This window comes from Balaenoptera physalus (genome assembly GCF_965194825.1).
Source record: "Balaenoptera physalus genome assembly, chromosome: 20".
NCBI lineage: Eukaryota > Metazoa > Chordata > Mammalia > Artiodactyla > Balaenopteridae > Balaenoptera > Balaenoptera physalus.
In genome coordinates, this window is record NC_138901.1 from 50,679,318 (window position 1) to 50,695,907 (window position 16,590).

The window sequence follows — 16,590 nt, forward strand, 5'->3', positions numbered from 1 at the left end:
GTGAGTTTGTGTGTGAGGACACACGTGTGTGTATGTATGTGCTTGTGTGTGACCAGGAGAGAGGGGGAGAGGAGGATGGGAAACAGATTCTCCAGGGCCTCTACCAAATTCTGCAGGTCCCCACCCTTAAAGAGTCTGATTCTTCACAGGTGGGGAGTAAAGATTTGGATTTCCCCCCCCAGCTCCCCCTCTCCTTAAAGAAATCCCACCCTGCGGATGAGTCCCCGTTGCCAATGGGAATGCACTGAGCCACAGCAGGGAAAAAGACTGAAAATCAACACATTAGAGAGGAACACTTTATAGCCCTCAGCTCGTGGTAGAAAGGACCGTTGGGAAAGGTTTTCTTTTATGAGCATTTTCTGATTGGTTTCATCCCTTCCTCTCTGGTCCCTGGTGGTAATGGGATATTAGGAAAGTGGAGCCAGTTGTTCGTAGGATGGGGGGCCAAAGTTGGGGGGCTCACAGGTGTCTTTCTCCACTGACCATCCCCGTTTGCAGCCTGCATGGCCAGGCCTTCCCCGGGCTCTGTGGGGCTTCCAGGATAACTGTTAAATCAGCAGATATTGTTAGGCATGCACAGACAGAGTTTGGTCTAACTCAGTCTAATTATTAAAATTCTTGGCAGGAATTCTACATGAATCACCTCCAAAAAAATTTACATTAAAATTAATGCTACAAGTCTGGCTCCAGCCCACAAAACTGAGAAAACTACTCCGAGTTCTAAGTCCACAAGTGTGGCCTTAACTCCTCCTTGTCCACAGGCCTAGTGACTTTTTTCCCAAAGGCATGTGAATTTTCTTAAGAACCCGGAAGGGTGGGGGAGGGCTCTGAGGGGATCACTCCAGAAGGGAGTTATTCTGATCTTCGAATTAAGGCAGGTGCTCAGCCCTCAGGCTGTGGAGTTAGACCACCTGGGTTCACATCCAGCCAAGCCACTTACGGGTAGTGTGGTTTCAGGCCGGCTCCTTAGCCTCTCTGAGCCTTAGTGTTCCATCTGGAAAATGGGGATGTTAACACCTAGAGATTTGTCTGGACACTAAGTGAGCTAATGCACATAAAGCTCATGGCGGAATGGAAGAGGTGAGCCCCTGATAGCTGTTAGCTCTTTTGTTGCTGCTGTGTTCCTCATCATTCGTTGCGGTGAGCTGTTCTGGGGGGCAGCGTTAAAGTGCTAAGTGGTGGGACTTCCCTGGCGGTCCAGCGGTTAAAACTCTGTGCTTCCACTGTAGGGGGCGTGGGTTCGATCCCTGGTCGGGGAACTAAGATCCTGCAAGCCGTGCAGCGCGGCCCCCCCCCCACCAAAAAAAAATTAAAATGCTAAGTGGAGACAGGCGCCACTGTAGGCTATGCTCTCCTTTCTTCACTTCTTTGTAAACAGGTTTTGGGGGAAAGAAAACAAGTCCTGGAAAGCCTGTGGCATTGCCACCCAATGACTGTTGACTTTAAATAGCCTTCTCTGCTCACCCTTTTGGGGGGGCAGGGCAGGGTAAGAGTCCAGTGAGGCAGCATGTTTTTGTGTGTCTTTTGTCGTCACTGTTCTCCCCCTAATCAATCTGTGCCAGTCTCTATGGAGGAATGCTCAAGACCTTCACCATGATTTTCAGGGTTCAGAAAGACTTTCTCATACCTTCTGCCTGAAGGTCGTGGATATCAGATGTTGATCCTCGAAATTAAAAAAAATTTTTTTTTCTATTCCCTTTATAGTTTCTAAGCATGATAGAGCTAATGTTGACTTATGTCTGGGATGGATTACAGATATTTGTTCTTTGAATGTATGGGAGCAGTGAATAATAGATAACATTGGTGAGAGGTAGGTGGATAGAAATAATACTTGCCCTTGGTTTCAGGTTCCTTCTTGACTCAGCAGCTGGAGCAAACACTGCAGGGGTATTTTTGGGAGATGACCATGGAGGGCTGACTGGTATTGCTGTCAGACGGATGGAACCATGTGTAAACAGCAAGTCGAGGGAAATTTGCATGGTGAGCATTTATAGGACAAAATCCAGTTGATGTCAGATTTAGCTAACATTTATTGGGTGCCTACGATTTGCCGGGCATTGTTCTGGTTTTAACTGCTGCAGTGTCATTTGATCCTGTGACCATGATCTGAAGTAGGGACCAGAAAGGAAACTGAGGTCAGGGCATTTGAGGTATTTGAGTCACACTGAGTAAGGGCAGAGCTGCGAGGTGGAACCAGGTCTCTTGTTTCCCAGGCCAAGGTTCTTACCTGGTGTAAACTGCAGGAGAGGTCAGTGTCCACTTCTGTGCCAGGTACTGTTATCCCCCTTAACTTAGATATCATACCCCCTCCCTCCAAACCCCTGAATTTGGAGAGGCTAAAGTAGATGCAGAGTAGAATACAGACCTGTCTTCCTAAAGTCCATGCTCGTCCCTCAGAGCCATCCTGCCTCTCAGAAGATGCTTCCAACCCAACAGATTGGGTCATTTTTAACATCTGTGCAGAACGATCCCAGCTTTTATATAATACAAACCTTTCTTTCCTTGAAAAGAAAAAAGGCAAACATTTTTGGCCCTCTTCTTTGTAGGCGTTAGTTTTGGAGTGATTTTTGGCCCTGCTAGTAAAGTGCTGAAGTAGAGGCTCAGTCCCAGTGGTAAGAATCTGAAAAATTAATGTCATTCATTTTTCTTCTCCTTGAACTGGCAGCTCCCTTTTGCCTGTAAATAAACTCACCACCTCCCTGTTCCCACCCAGGGAGGATCCCCAATTCTAGCCATGGTTTGCCAACAGCCTTCTGTCAGGAAAGAGATTTTCTCCTGACGTTTTAACCTAATCTGTGCCTGTCTGTTTCTACAAGATGCAGTGATATGTGGTGGGGAAGAAAGCTTGGTTTTTGAGGCAGATGCCTCGTCCAGTTTACTGGCTGTGTGACCTTGGGCAAGTTGCTGCTTCTGTTTCCCCATCTATTAAATGCTTGTCTCTCCTCTTAAGCTTTTTAGCTATATCTTTAGTAAAATTTTAGTGTTCAAAACTATAGCTTGAGGAAAATCATTTAATTGAACAAAAACCCTGTGATTTTCTCTCTGTAAAATTTATGGACTGGGCAGTTCCTCCCTTCAAGAAGTTTACTGTCCCCCAGGAGAGAATCCCTCCCAGATCCCTATAACAGAGAGCAGAAAATGACATATGCCTGGAGAGAAAGGAGGAAAAGGCTAGGTTTTTTTTTTTGTTTTTTTTTTTTAAGGCTCACTGCTAATTCCCGTAGATAAAATAATGAATAATGCGGTCTTTGCCCTTAAGGAGCTAAGTCTCCCTTGGGGGGAGACACCCGCTCTATTTTTTTTGTAGCTCTTATTAATATCTGCCATTTTCTTGTTCTTGTTTATTACCTGTCCTCCATCACTAGAATATAAGCCCATGAGAGCAGGAACCCAGTGTCTTATTTGTGGTCCTGTTTCCTATACCCAGCACTTCAGTATTGGTTGAATTAATGAATGGATGGGTGAATTATTAAATGAAGTAAGGAGACAATTATCCTGTAACATAGGTGCTATCAGAAAAGCATGTACAGGGCGGGGAGGGCACACAGGGGAGGAATCCCAGCCCTGCTCCTTTTTTTGGGGGGGGTGGCGTTTGAGTAGTTTTCCAGAGGAGGTGATGTCCAGACTGGTTCTGACAACAAAACGGAACCAAAAGTATTCCAGGCAGTGGTAAGTTTTACCCCCAAAGAGCGCAAAGTAAGCGATTAGGACAGTGGTTCTCAACGGGGCAGGCGCAGCAGGGGCGGCGGGGGTGGGTGGGGAGAGTATTGCCCTCAGGGAAATTTGGCCTGACTCGGGGGAGCATCCTGCAGTGCACTGGACGGCCCCCACCACAGAGAAACTATCTGGCCCCCTAGAGCCCAGGTTGAGAAACCCTGAGTTAGAGGAAGAATGGCCCAGGGAGGAGGGGCAGGTGCTGAGGTGGGAACAAAGATGAACAGCAGGAGGAAAGAAAGGGGCAGCCGTGGGCGGGTAGTTATTTGAGAATTGAATTTTGTTCGGCGGCTCAATACATGGAGAACTTGTAGATGCACAATGTCCAGTCATCCTTAAATAATCCTGAAGCAAGGATTCATTTACCACTGAGTTGCAGAGTACCCTGTATTGAAGAAGTCTTTGCTGATTACCCTGGGACAGGGCATTATGAAGCTACTAGCTTATGCGTCCTGTAATTTCTTTATTTCCTTTCAATAATAGCGGAACATGCAGGATGTCAATAAGGCAGCTCAGCATTTTCCTTCTCTTATTAAATTGAAGTGATTGCCTTTCTGCATCTGACTGATGGGAGAAAAATGCATCCGACCCTGGAAGGTGCTTGCAAACAGGAATGGAGTTTCTTTTTTCTCTCTGGACCACATGACCCATCTTGTTAATTGATCGTCCCCTAAGCAGTGTTGAGCAGCCCATGGTGGCTTTGTTTCCACTTTCCTAGGAAAAAGCCAGGCGTCTATGCTGCAGCCTTGATGCTCACCCAACTACTGCCTTTCCCGACCAGGGCAAGTGAGGGTGGGAACGGCCCTTACCTCCAGCCCCCCTTCGCAAAGACAGAGCATTCAAGTTCTCCAGTGAGCCCGGCTTGGGCTTGCCCGGGACCTGCCAGGAGCTGAAGGTTGTTTTCTTTCTCCCACAGGAAATAATTTTCCTGGGCACGGCAGCCCTGGGTTGCCAATCCCTTGGTTTCACGAAAGCTCACGTGTGTGTGACAGTGGCACTATTGTTGGGCATGCTGGAGTTTCCATTCCAGATCCTGTGTTTATCTGCTGCAGGGATTTTTCTCTAAGAGGCATAATTTAAACAGTAAGGCATAAGAAGGGACCGATTTGAAAAAAGAGAGAATAGTCTCTGATATCTGGCAACTGAGAAGTGGGTGAGTTGTAATCGAGTGGCCACGTGCAAGTGGTTGAGCCTGGGTCAGTTTCAGTGGCTGAGGCTGCTTGGTCCTTTAGGAGTTTTGAACTAGATGAGAAAGTCCTATTACCAGGAACAGCTCTCCCTATAAAAACAAATGTCAGTTCCAGAGAAACTCCCCTGGGCCACAGTGGATGAGATGAGATGTGGGGGGACTGGGTTTAATAAATGTTTATTTTTTGTTTTTTTTAAATTTATTTTTATTTTATTTATTTATTTTTGGCTGCGTTGTGTCATCGTTGCTGCGCACAGGCTTTCTCTAGTTGTGGCGAGCAAGGGCTACTCTTCATTGTGGTGTGCAGGTTTCTTATTGCAATGGCTTCTCTTGCTGTGGAGCACGGGCTCTAGGCACGCGGGCTTCAGTAGTTGTGGCATGCGGGCTCAGTAGTTGTGGCTCGCAGGCTCTAGAGCGCAGGCTCAGTACTTGTGGTACACGGGCTTAGTTGCTCCGTGGCATGTGGGATCCCCCCGGACCAGGGCTCGAACCCGTGTCTCCTGCATTGACAGGCAGATTCTTAACCGCTGTGCCACCAGGGAAGTCTCATTAATAAATGTTTAGATTCAGTTAAAAATGAAGTTGAAGTAAAAATAATGAGAATAGGTGAAACCATCTAGTGAGCATGGCCACCGTGCCAGGCACTGTGTTCAGTAGTAGAGACACACTTAATCCTCCCCCCAACCCTGGAAGGTGTAGGAACAATTCGTGAGGCCCATTTTACCAAAAGATTTAACCTTGGAAGATATCGACCATGTAGAGAAAAATGAATGATGTTGGGAAAGATGAGGTCTCGTTGAGCTGGCAAGTATTATTGTATCGGCTTTCGAGTGGTATTTAATTCCATTTTGTCCCCACACCGAGCTTTGTCACGGCAGCGCACCCCAGAGCCCTTCTCCTGGTTTGTGTGTTATCTTCTTTCACTCTTCCACTTCTTTGGGGAGCCTCTTTTCTTCCTTTTTCTTTCTGTTTTTAAAAATATTTATTTTATTTATTTGGTTGTGCCAGGCCTTAGTTGTGGCAGGTGGGCTCCTTAGTTGAGGCTTGTGGGCTCCTTAGTTGTGGCATGTGAACTTTTAGTTGTGGCATGCATGTGGGATCTAGTTCCCTGACCAGGGATTGAACCCAGGCCCCCTGCATTGGGAGCACAGAGTCCTAACCACTGCACCACCAGGGAAGTCCCTTCTTCCTTTTTCTTTTAAAGAAGATGAACTATAAAGGGAAGGAGTGAAAGGAAAGTAGGAGAGGAAAGGGAAAACAGGTCAGAGGTGAAAAGGGAGAGCCGGTCCTCATTAATTATCTATTTTTATATAGTGGTGTGTATATGTCAATCCCAATTTCCCAGGTTATAAAATAGACAACTAATAAGGACCTACTGCATATCACAGGGAACTCTACTCAATATTCTGTAATGGCCTATACGGGAAAAGAATCTAAAAAAGAGTGTATATATGTATATGTATAACTGATTCACTTTGCTGTACACCTGAAACTAACACAACATTGTAAATCAACTATACCCCAATAAAAATTAAAAAAAAAAAAATAAGAGCTGGGACTCCTGGGAAAGCTCTGGAGTGACTGGCGGAATGGGTTGCAGGAGGACCTGTGTTTGCCCACATTTCAGGTGTGGTGTCGCTCTCTGTCAGGTGGATTTAAACTTCACATTGTCAGTCCCAGTTATGCACCCTGCCAGGAGGGAGCATGTTAGCACAGGTCATACAAAGCAGGGGAGAGTGGACGTGTTCCCCTCTCTCCATCATCTCTGCCAGAGCCAAGAAAGCCGCCACCAGGAGGACCCTGGGTCAGGGAGGGTCGGATATTTCGTTTGGCCTCCCGGAAGGCTAATGCTTTCATTCCTTGTCTCAGGCTACTGGGCTGTAGAGAGAATTCTTGACAAAGTGAACACCAAGGAAGGAGGGCGTTCTTACCAAAGACTGAATACAGTGGTCGAGGTACTGTCTTTGAGGCCAGGATGGAGGATTGAGGCCCTCCGTCCAGCCTCTGTCTGGATTTTCCTAAGAGATTTCCTCGCTTTCTCCCCTAATAAGATTATCCTCTAGAGGAGTCTCCACAGTCCAGGTACACTCAGAAAACTCACCTTTTCCACCCTCCCTCTGGAAGTGTGACCTGATACAACTGGGCGGATGCACTCAATAAAGCAGTGAGAGGGACTCGGCCTGCCCTCTGCAGCAGGGTTCTCAACCGGACATTTTTGCCCTTTAGGGACATATGGCAATGTCTGGAGACTTTTTAAAAAAGTAAACTTTATTTATTTAGAGCAGTTTTAGGTTTATAGAAAAATTGAGCAGAAGTACAGAGAGTTCCCATATACACCTTCTTTTACCCCAGTGTCTCCTATTACTAACATCTTGCATTGATGCGGTATATTTGTTACAACTGATGAGCCGATACTGATACCTTATTATTATTATTTTTAATAAATTTATTTATTTTTTGTTTTTATTTTTGGCTTCATTGGGTCTTTGTTGCTGTGCATGGGCTTTCTCTAGTTGCGGCGAGCGGGGGCTACTCTTTGTTGCAGTGCACGGACTTCTCATTGCAGTGGCTTCTCTTGTTGCGGAGCACGGGCTCTAGGCGCACGGGCTTCAGTAGTTGTGGCACCTGGGCTCAGCAGTTGTGGCTCGCGGGCTCTAGAGCACAGGCTCAGTAGTTGTGGCGCATGGGCTTAGTTGCTCCACGGCATGTGGGCTCTTCCCAGGCCAGGGCTTGAACCCGTGTCCCCTGCATTGGCAGGCACATTCTTAACCACTGCGCCACCAGGGAAGCCCCTGATACCTTATTAACTAAAGTCCATGGCTTACTAAAGTTCACTCTTTGTGTTGTACATTCTGTGGGTTTTGACCGATGCATGATGACATGTATCCACCATCACGGTGTCACACAGAATAGTTTCACTGTTCTAAAGTCTCCTGTGCCTTCTGGAGACATTTTTTTTTTTTTTTTTTTTTTTTAAATTTTTTTAATATTAATTAATTTATTTATTTTGGCTGTGTTGGGTCTTCGTTTCTGTGCGAGGGCTTTCTCTAGTTGCGGCAAGTGGGGGCCACTCCTCATCGCGGTGCGCGGGCCTCTCACTATCGCGACCTCTCCCGTTGCAGAGCACAGGCTCCAGACGCGCAGGCTCAGTAATTGTGGCTCACAGGCCCAGCCGCTCCGCGGCATGTGGGATCTTCCCAGACCAGGGCTCGAACCTGTGTCCCCTGCATTGGCAGGCAGATTCTCAACCACTGCGCCACCAGGGAAGCCCTGGAGACATTTTTGATTGTCACAACCAGGCAGGTGTTGCTGGCATCCAATGGGTAGAGGCCAGGGATGCTGCCAGATATTCTGCAGTGCGGAAGCCAATGCCCTAATGAAAAGTCAGTAGTGCCAAGATTGTGAAACCCCGCTGTACACTCTCGCGCAGGTGTGGTTGTGTGCATGGGGTGGGGGGGGGTTGGTCGTGAGGCTCCAGGGCTGCAGAAGAACCTGGCATTTGGATGGTGGGAGGCCTGGCTGTGCACTGGCAGCAAAGAGGCACCCGGGAAGATTTGTAAAGTCCTGAGGAGAAACTGAACTGTAACTTGCAGGCAGCATTTCATCCGTAATCCCTACACATATTGCTTTAACGCTCACCCTCTTAAATTCAAACCCTGAGGTCTGAGTCCGATTAAAATGCCCAAAATTATAATTATTGTGTTGTGCATGGTGGGGTTAGCTTAGGTTACTCTCAAATTAAATGCAGTCGGATCCATCCAGAACTAAAATCCCAAGTCTCAGGTTCAGATCCCCTGTATTTAAGCAACGTCAGTGTTTTCTCGCTGCCTCGGTTTCCTTTTCTAAGGAAAACAGTTGTCTTCCTTGTCTCAACTTCACGAGTTACTCTCTGCCATGCGCTACCATTAGCTTTTGTAATGCCAACGTTGTTATGGGCAGCAGGGAATACTGTTGAAGACCTAATTAGTTAGAAACTGCCCACGAAGTAGCATTTTTATACTGGAAAGGGCTTACGTGGATGCTGAGGTTTGCGGGCAAGGGTGGTAAGCTGTAAGATGACTGCTTTTCAAGACGAGATTTATAAGGGAAAAATGCAAGCTTTGTAAAAGTCAGCAATTCTTGCAAATGGAGGGCTTGTGCTCAAGAATTGGGTGGTGTGGCTTGCATTGGTCCCGCAGACCTCTCATTGCTCCATAAGTCTTGTCAAGTGGGAGCAAGGACTTTATTCCCCTGATAGGGCTGGGAGGAGAATCCAAAAACCAAACTTACTCCCTTAGAGAATGTAAATATGGATAAAGAGAAATAGTCCTTTTCATACATTACCTCTTCCACCCTCATCTTCCTGAAGTCATAAAACCCCAAACGTAACCAGAAAAATGATCTTTTGAAAAAAAAATCCTCCTTTGTGGGTGCATCTTTGGGCTGGAGAGGGAAAAACTTTGCAGAACAAAAAGGTTCAACTGAGGCATGTAAAACAAGTTTTATTAAAACGTTAATTATCTCCCACCTGCTGGTACCTTGTGAAGTTCAGAGGAAAAGGGCTAACTGAGAACAGCATTTGATGTGCATGAGAGTTGCTGGGCTCTTTCCTCTTCTTAAAAGGGATTTGTTCTTAATCAAGTTTATTTCATAATAAGTAGGTACAGACACTGAGTTCGTGTTTGCATTTTTGATGTGGTTTAATTAAGATCCTTCGCACGTGAGGTGTCGACTTCAGTTGTTTCAAATGTAATGTCTTGGCAAGTTTGGACCTTGGGTTTGGGGCATTTTTCTTTAGACTAATGATAAGGGCTCATGAACTGGCCGTGCTTGTGCACCCTCTTTGTGGGGAGGGGGTGAGGGTACATTTTGTGTGGCAAGTCCGGGGGAGCAAGGACAGAACATTCCGGTGCTTTGTCCCTCACTCTGAAGCACAAGAAGTATCCCTGGCCCTAAACTTGAAACCCCGAGCTCCACCCTTATTTTGCATCCTGCAGCCTGGAAGGATTAACCTGTCTGCATTTCTCATTTATCGCTGCCTTCCCACAGTCTGCTCTTTGACTTGAATTGCAGAATCACTCCAGGTATCAGGGCTCAGAGCTTTTCAGTGTGTTGCAAGAACAGTACCTTCACCACCTATTAAGCATTTAACATATGCAGGGACTGGGCTTAATGCTCTGCCTTATTACTGGATTCTCCAAGAAGCCAAGGGTCATACAGCTGATGGGTGGAGGGTCTGAGATTTGAACCTGTTTCCTGACCAGAACCAAGCCTTTAGCCAGAAGGCTGTCATGCTTTCTCTTTGTTCATCTGCCGCTCCCCATTGCTCGCATTACCGCCTGAACCACTTGTCTCCCCCCCACCCCACCCCCACCCCATCCGTGGAAAAATTGCCTTCCACAAAACCCGTCCCCGGTGCCAAAAAAGGTTGAGGACCGCTGCTCTAAGACTTAGAAAAACTCCCCACTTTCTGGTTCTTGGTTTGTTTGGGTTTTTTTTAATTAATTAATTTTTAAATTTTTGGCTGCATTGGGTGTTCGTTGCTGCACGCGGGCTTTCTCTAGTTGTGGCGCGCGGGGGCTACTGTTCACTGCAGTGTGCGGGCGCCTCATTGCAGTGTCTTCTCGTTGCAGAGCATGGGCTCTAGGCGCTCGGGCTTCAGTAGTTGTGGCGTGCGGGCTCAGTAGTTGTGGCTTGTGGGCTCTAGAGCGCAGGCTCAGTAGTTGTGGTGTATGGGCTTAGTTGCTATGCAGCATGTGGGATCTTCCCGGACCAGGGCTCGAACCCGTGTCCCCTGCATTGGCAGGCGGATTCTTAACCACTGCGCCACCAGGGGAGCCCCCTCTTGTTTTTTTGAGTCTGGAATTTTGAGTGGATCAGTCAAAGTTTTTGTATGTTCCAATGTATCAGAAAGTCCTCTGATATCCCATCTGTATTTTTTCATTGTGATTGATAATAGCAATTGTCTGAAGACCTTGGAGCACTCTATTTTTTTTTTTCTCTGCTGAACTTTCTCCAGCCTTGTTCTAAGATGTGAATTCTCTCTCCCTCACTCTCTTTCTTCTGCATTACAAGCTCCTTAAGCCTAGTCTTCTGTCCTTTTCTACACCTACGATGATACCTGCACAACATCCCTTAGGTGTGGTATAAACCCAAGTTGAAGGGAAAGGAACACTTACCGAGCACATGCTATGTCCTAGGTGCTTTCTGAATGTGGATTATCTGCCCTAGTTGTCTCAGCAACCTGTGTGATAGCTGTAGACATCTCTGTCTTATGAACAAGGGAACTGAAGCTTGGAGGGGTTCAGTATACTAGCTCTGGACCTCATGGCCAGTGGGGTATAACAGAACAAGGGTTCAGACTCAGGCCTCTGTGACATCAGCCTAAGTTCTTTCTACTTGACTGTACTTCTTCCCACTGAATGTGAATTGGGTTTGGTGGCATTTTGCTTTTCCTTAGGAAAAAGGAGGTAGAGAAGGCTTATAGAAACCCATGGAAAACCTTCTTCTTTTCACCCTCGCCGGAAGCCAGAAGCCATCTCAGTAATGGAGGTTCACCTACATCAAGTGGATGGAAACACTGGGTCACGTAGCTGCCACGAGCCTGCATTTCTGTTTTATTATATAATTGGCTAGCACACACTTTCTTTGTATTTGTTTACCTATGGCTGGTTCTGACAAAGTAGATTCTTTTCTTGGCCTCGTCACTCAGAAGTAAGCTGTGGGATGTTAGTGGAAGGAGTAAAGGACTGAAAATGCCTGGGAGTTGGAAAATCTCCAAATATGTGGTGCAGCAGAAGGTATCCTTGTTGACTTGGTGACAAGAGCTTCCTGCATCACACCCACGAATCACACGCTGCCCTGTTGCTGCAGAACTTGCACACATCCTCTCTTTCTCCTGTTGATCCTTTACTGCTGTGGTCTCTTCCCTGGGAGGGTCCTGGCCAGTCCACTAACCAGTGTTTATTGAGCTCCTACTAGATAAAAGTTTGTTTGTTGTACCCAGACTGTCAAGCAAAAATGTTAGAATAAATACTAGAATGAGATCAAGGCATTCTTCCTTTTGATTTAGGTCAGGATTCAAAGCACCCAGAGGAGTAAGAGCTGTTATTTCTACACTTTCTTTCTGTCATATCTTTCAAGATCACTGGAAAGGATTTTGATCCACTTTCTAGAACTGAAACTTTCAGGGTCCAGCAATTTCTCTTCAGAGCCTTAAAAGTCATTGTGTCATTGGGACTTTATTTCCTGTCCTCGCACCCCTTTCTCCTGCTGATCCCCAGCCCCCCCTGCCTCCCTGGCCCTGGAATCCCTGGCTGTTTCCTTACCACAGTGATTTCTGGTAGCCTAGCAACATTGATCTCATGTAGCAAAGTCACCTGGGTACTGCTGGCCCTCCCAAGGAAAAATCATGTGAAGGTATCAGGTATCCAGCAGAATATATCTCCTTGGACTAGATACTCCTTTGGCTTGGAAAGGAATATCTTTGGTCCAGCGTGGATGTGAGGGGACCTTCTGCTTGCGTTATTTATTGATTTTTTAAAGCCAAAGCAATGTTAGCAGAGCCAAGAATAATGCTGGAAAGATTCTGTACAAGAACATAGCCTTGCGTAGTTTCCTGGCAGCAGTCCAGTCTGCCTTACGCTTGGGACCTGAAAGCTTTGGTTGAGAAATCCTGCACGGCGACCAGAATGTGAAGGATCTGAACGCGGAGCCTTTAACTTCTGAGGGACCCCACCTCATGGCAGCCTCTTTCCGTCTTTTGTGTGGTTCCCAGCCAGGGTTTGGAGCTGTGTTTGGAGCTTTTGTTTAGGATTTCCTAAGGGGCATGAAAAGCATGTCTCGTAGTCCCCAGGTGGGCATAGAGCCTGTCTTCAGAATGGAGCAGCTGCAAAAAGAAAAGGAAAAAGCCATTTAATTCCAGAGACCATTCATGGCTGAGAAATGGAAGACTGTGGACTCCTTAACCCTTCTTAGTGTGCACCTCCTGCTCAGACCTGCACATCTTGTCAATACGGTCACCATCCAAGCCTCACCTGATCTGTATGGGACCCGTCATTGTGACAAGACCCTTTCCTTGGGGTTCTCCCGTATACCAGCGCATCTCACGCAGACTGCTTCATCTTAGCTGTCTCTCTCACCCCTAGCTGAGATGGCACTTGCCAGGCTCCTCTTTCATACATACCTCAGTCTTTCTTCCTTGTCCTCAGCTATACATCTGAGGGGAAAACCCACAAGTTAATAATAATAATAAATAACGGGTTTTAATACTTCATTTTCATTGTGCATGGGACAGTGGGCAGCCCTGGCAAGCAGTGTATGGCTGTTAGCAGGCTGAGGTCAGCCAGCTCTTGACTGGGATCTTTAATTCACTGGGTGACTTTATTGGGGTGGATTAATCAGATGTGAGAGTATAGAAACCATGTTTTTGATCTCTGGTTCCCTAGGTTCTAGATTGGTGTTTGGGGATACAGCTGCTTGAGAACTATTTGTTCACATTCTAGAAACATGTTTTAGCAGGACCTCCAGAGGTGATGAGACATCAGCTCAGGCTAGTTTATTGATTCACAAGGGGCCATCCATCCCTTTTCTGGTATCTGAACATCTATACCCCACCCAGGACCATGCGTTTCCCCGTTATCTAGGGGACCAGAAACCAAATTAGGAACCAGAGGGATTTTTAGGCAGGTGGATGGAGAGGTGGAGGGACATTTCCCCCCACCTGTCCCCAGCTCCTGTGACCACTGAATTTCTGTCCCCCAGGCAGTGCCAAGCATACTTCCAGAACTTGCTTTTGTGAACCCTGATTTTCTCCGCTCTTTGCTGACCACGCCCCTACACCACCACCCACGGTGCCCCGAGTCTTTCTTTAGATGTACTCATCCCACTCACCAGGCCGAGGTCCTGTGGCCTTGCTGACCCCATTTCCGTACCTTGACCTCTGGGGTTCAGTCACCCCCGAACTCTTTTTTTTTTTTTTTTTAAAGAAGTGATGATAATGAGCATTCTTCCCATGTTCCTGCACTCAGAGGGAATGGGGTTTTTTTTAATGTTTCATCTTTAAGAATGATGTTTGCTGCAGTTTTTCTTATAGATGTCTTTTTTTTTTTTAAATAAATTTATTTATTTTTGGCTGTGTTGGGTCTTCGTTTCTGTGCGAGGGCTTTCTCTAGTTGTGGCGAGTGGGGGCCACTCTTCATTGTGGTGCGCGGGCCTCTCACTATGATGGCCTCTCTTGTTGCGGAGCACAGGCTCCAGACGCGCAGGCTCAGTAGTTGTGGCTCAAGGGCCCAGTTGCTCCGCGGCATGTGGGATCTTCCCAGACCAGGGCTCGAACCCGTGTCCCCTGCATTAGCAGGCGGAGTCTCAACCACTGCACCACCAGGGAAGCTCCACCCCCGAACTCTTTACTAAGTGAGCTTTATTCCATGCTTGTGTGTACGGGAATTTCTGGTTCTCCCAGGGTGGTGCCTGCTTTTGGGAGAGGATTCCGGAGGGTCTCCTCATAGGTGATCTCTCTGCAGAGGAGGTTTTAGTGTCTTAGCCCAGGTTGTTTTCAGCCGGCTTTTTTCTTTCTTTAGCCTGAGGTCGGGAAGGTGCTGTAGGAGGAGTTTGGAGCTGTGGATGTAATGGAAATTCAAGGCCCATGCTGGTTGAACTCCAAAAACAAAGACTACTTTTACAACAGCCAGGGAGCAGCTTCTGCCCAGGGAGCTCAGGGAAAAAAGGGGAGAAAAAGAGAGAGAAGGAGAGGCCTCAGCTGTGAACAAGGTGTTTCCAAGTCTGAGAAACTTAAGATTCAGTAACAGAGGGTCAGGCTCCTTTATCCAAATCAGCTCTCTTCTCACTCCCAGTCTTTACCTTCCTGTCCTCATTGGCCCAGTTCCTGCACATGTTGGTATGAAGGACGAAGGAATGGGAAGGAAAGGTTAGCAAATAGTCCTTTTTTTTTTTTTTTCATTTAAAAACGGGAATTTTATATTCTGTGAATTGATCTCCAAGACACAATGGAGGAGGAAGAGGCTGGATCGATTTCTTAGAGATCTTTCTCTCACCCATCCGCCCTTCCTCGGGAGAGATGGGGCCACCCACCCGCCAGCTTCCTCCTGGTGCTCCAGGGCCTGGCTCTGGGGGACCGCGTTGGCTTGCGTCTCAGGGTTACTCATGGCGAAGCAGAATCCGGCTCACTTTCCCCACATGCTCTGGGTTCTGCAGGCTCCACGCTCCATGGGGTCACGGTTCCATCAGCCCAGCTCTCCGCTTCCTATCACCTCTTGGGAGGGTGCGAACTGATGGCCTCCTCGCATCCTCCGCGGCCAATAGAGTCAGCCTCGCCTTAAACAAACAGCTTCCCACAAGTGTCTTCTAGATCCTCAAAGCCTTGAAGCTTCTCCTCCCAGAATGACCGTCTCCAGCACATCCCCTGTCCCTTAAGGCGTTACTCATGCAAAACATTCTCTGCTTAGTTCTGTGGTCTTTACCTACTAGGCTTTTGGCTTTAAAGATTTTTGCTATTTTAATCCAGAGCCACTAGAGACTATAAACATATTGTGATCATATCCCTAGTTCTCTGGAAACCCAGAATGACCGTCTCCAGCACATCCCCTGTCCCTTAAGGCGTTACTCATGCAAAACATTCTCTGCTTAGTTCTGCGGTCTTTACCTACTAGGCTTTTGGCTTTAAAGATTTTTGCTATTTTAATCCAGAGCCACTAGAGACTATAAACATATTGTGATCATATCCCTAGTTCTCTGGAAATCCTATACCTTAAGCCCAAGCCCAGTTGGTCACTGTAACTCGCAGCTATAGGGTGGGTCTGAGCAGGTAGGAAATGTGATGCGTGGGGTGAGCGTGGAGTTAGGGACCTGCTGTTCAGCCGTTTGGCAGCTGCCTGGGGGTGCAGAACAGACCCCACTCCTGCCTCGCTCCTGTCGCTGCTCTTTGAGGGGCCTCAGCAAGGTCACAGAGTCACAGTGAGTTTTGGTTTCCCATTCTACAAAAAGTGGATGTACATCCATATAACAGTGACTCAGAAAAACATTGTCTCAAGGCAGCCATTGAGAAACCATTTCTCAAGGTTTCCCATTTTTGTCTTCCCGGGAAGCAGAGTGGTGAGTGGGAACAAGGTAGGTTTTTGGCCTTAGAACTGCTTTTTGTTCTAGGCTTTACCATTCCGTGGCTCTGATCCCTTAAACAAAGTTACTTAACCTCTCTGAACCTCAATTTTCTTGTACATAAACATGGGGATGATGGTGATGCCCACCTTTCCAGCTGTGGCAGGGGTTAAATTACGTGAGAGACCAGGACAGTGCAAGGTATACAGTGGGTACTTTGTACAAGGTGGTTCTAAGGAGCTTGGTTGTTAGAGCCCTAGAGACACCAGACGGTTGGGTATGGCGAGTGACTTATGCCTAAAAACTCGTTCGGGTACAGTTGGGTTTTGCCACAGCGAGCCAGGTAGCAGCCTTGGCGTCTTGCCTAGATGTCCTCTGTGTTCACTTTGCTTGTCAAAGTAAAATGACATGCAAACCGTTTCAGGCCTTCACTGTGTGACCTTCATTTATTCAGCAGAGAGTTAAGCTAGTACCTATATTTTCCTAGTGCTTGAAAAGGTACTAGTTGAACAGAATAACCCCTATTTACAGTTGAGTCCATTTAGACAAAAGAAAACCAATCATCACTGTGCAGAGTGATAATTGCTATTAAA

At 47.0% G+C, this 16,590-nt stretch overlaps 1 protein-coding gene across 2 annotated transcripts in view; it reads left to right on the forward strand.

The window, feature by feature from the left end:
- Positions 1-16,590, forward strand: part of NXN (nucleoredoxin) — a 142,196-nt gene that overhangs the window by 64,772 nt on the left and 60,834 nt on the right. Inside the window, exon 1 of one of the 2 annotated variants that reach the window (XM_082443547.1) lies at positions 1,924-1,980. The exons of the other annotated variant lie outside the window; for it this stretch is intronic. Within the exon in view, the coding sequence (XP_082299673.1) occupies positions 1,939-1,980 (42 nt within the window). The 5' untranslated portion in view covers positions 1,924-1,938. Of the gene's footprint in view, positions 1-1,923; positions 1,981-16,590 lie in introns of those variants that run through there. 2 annotated transcript variants of the gene reach the window in all.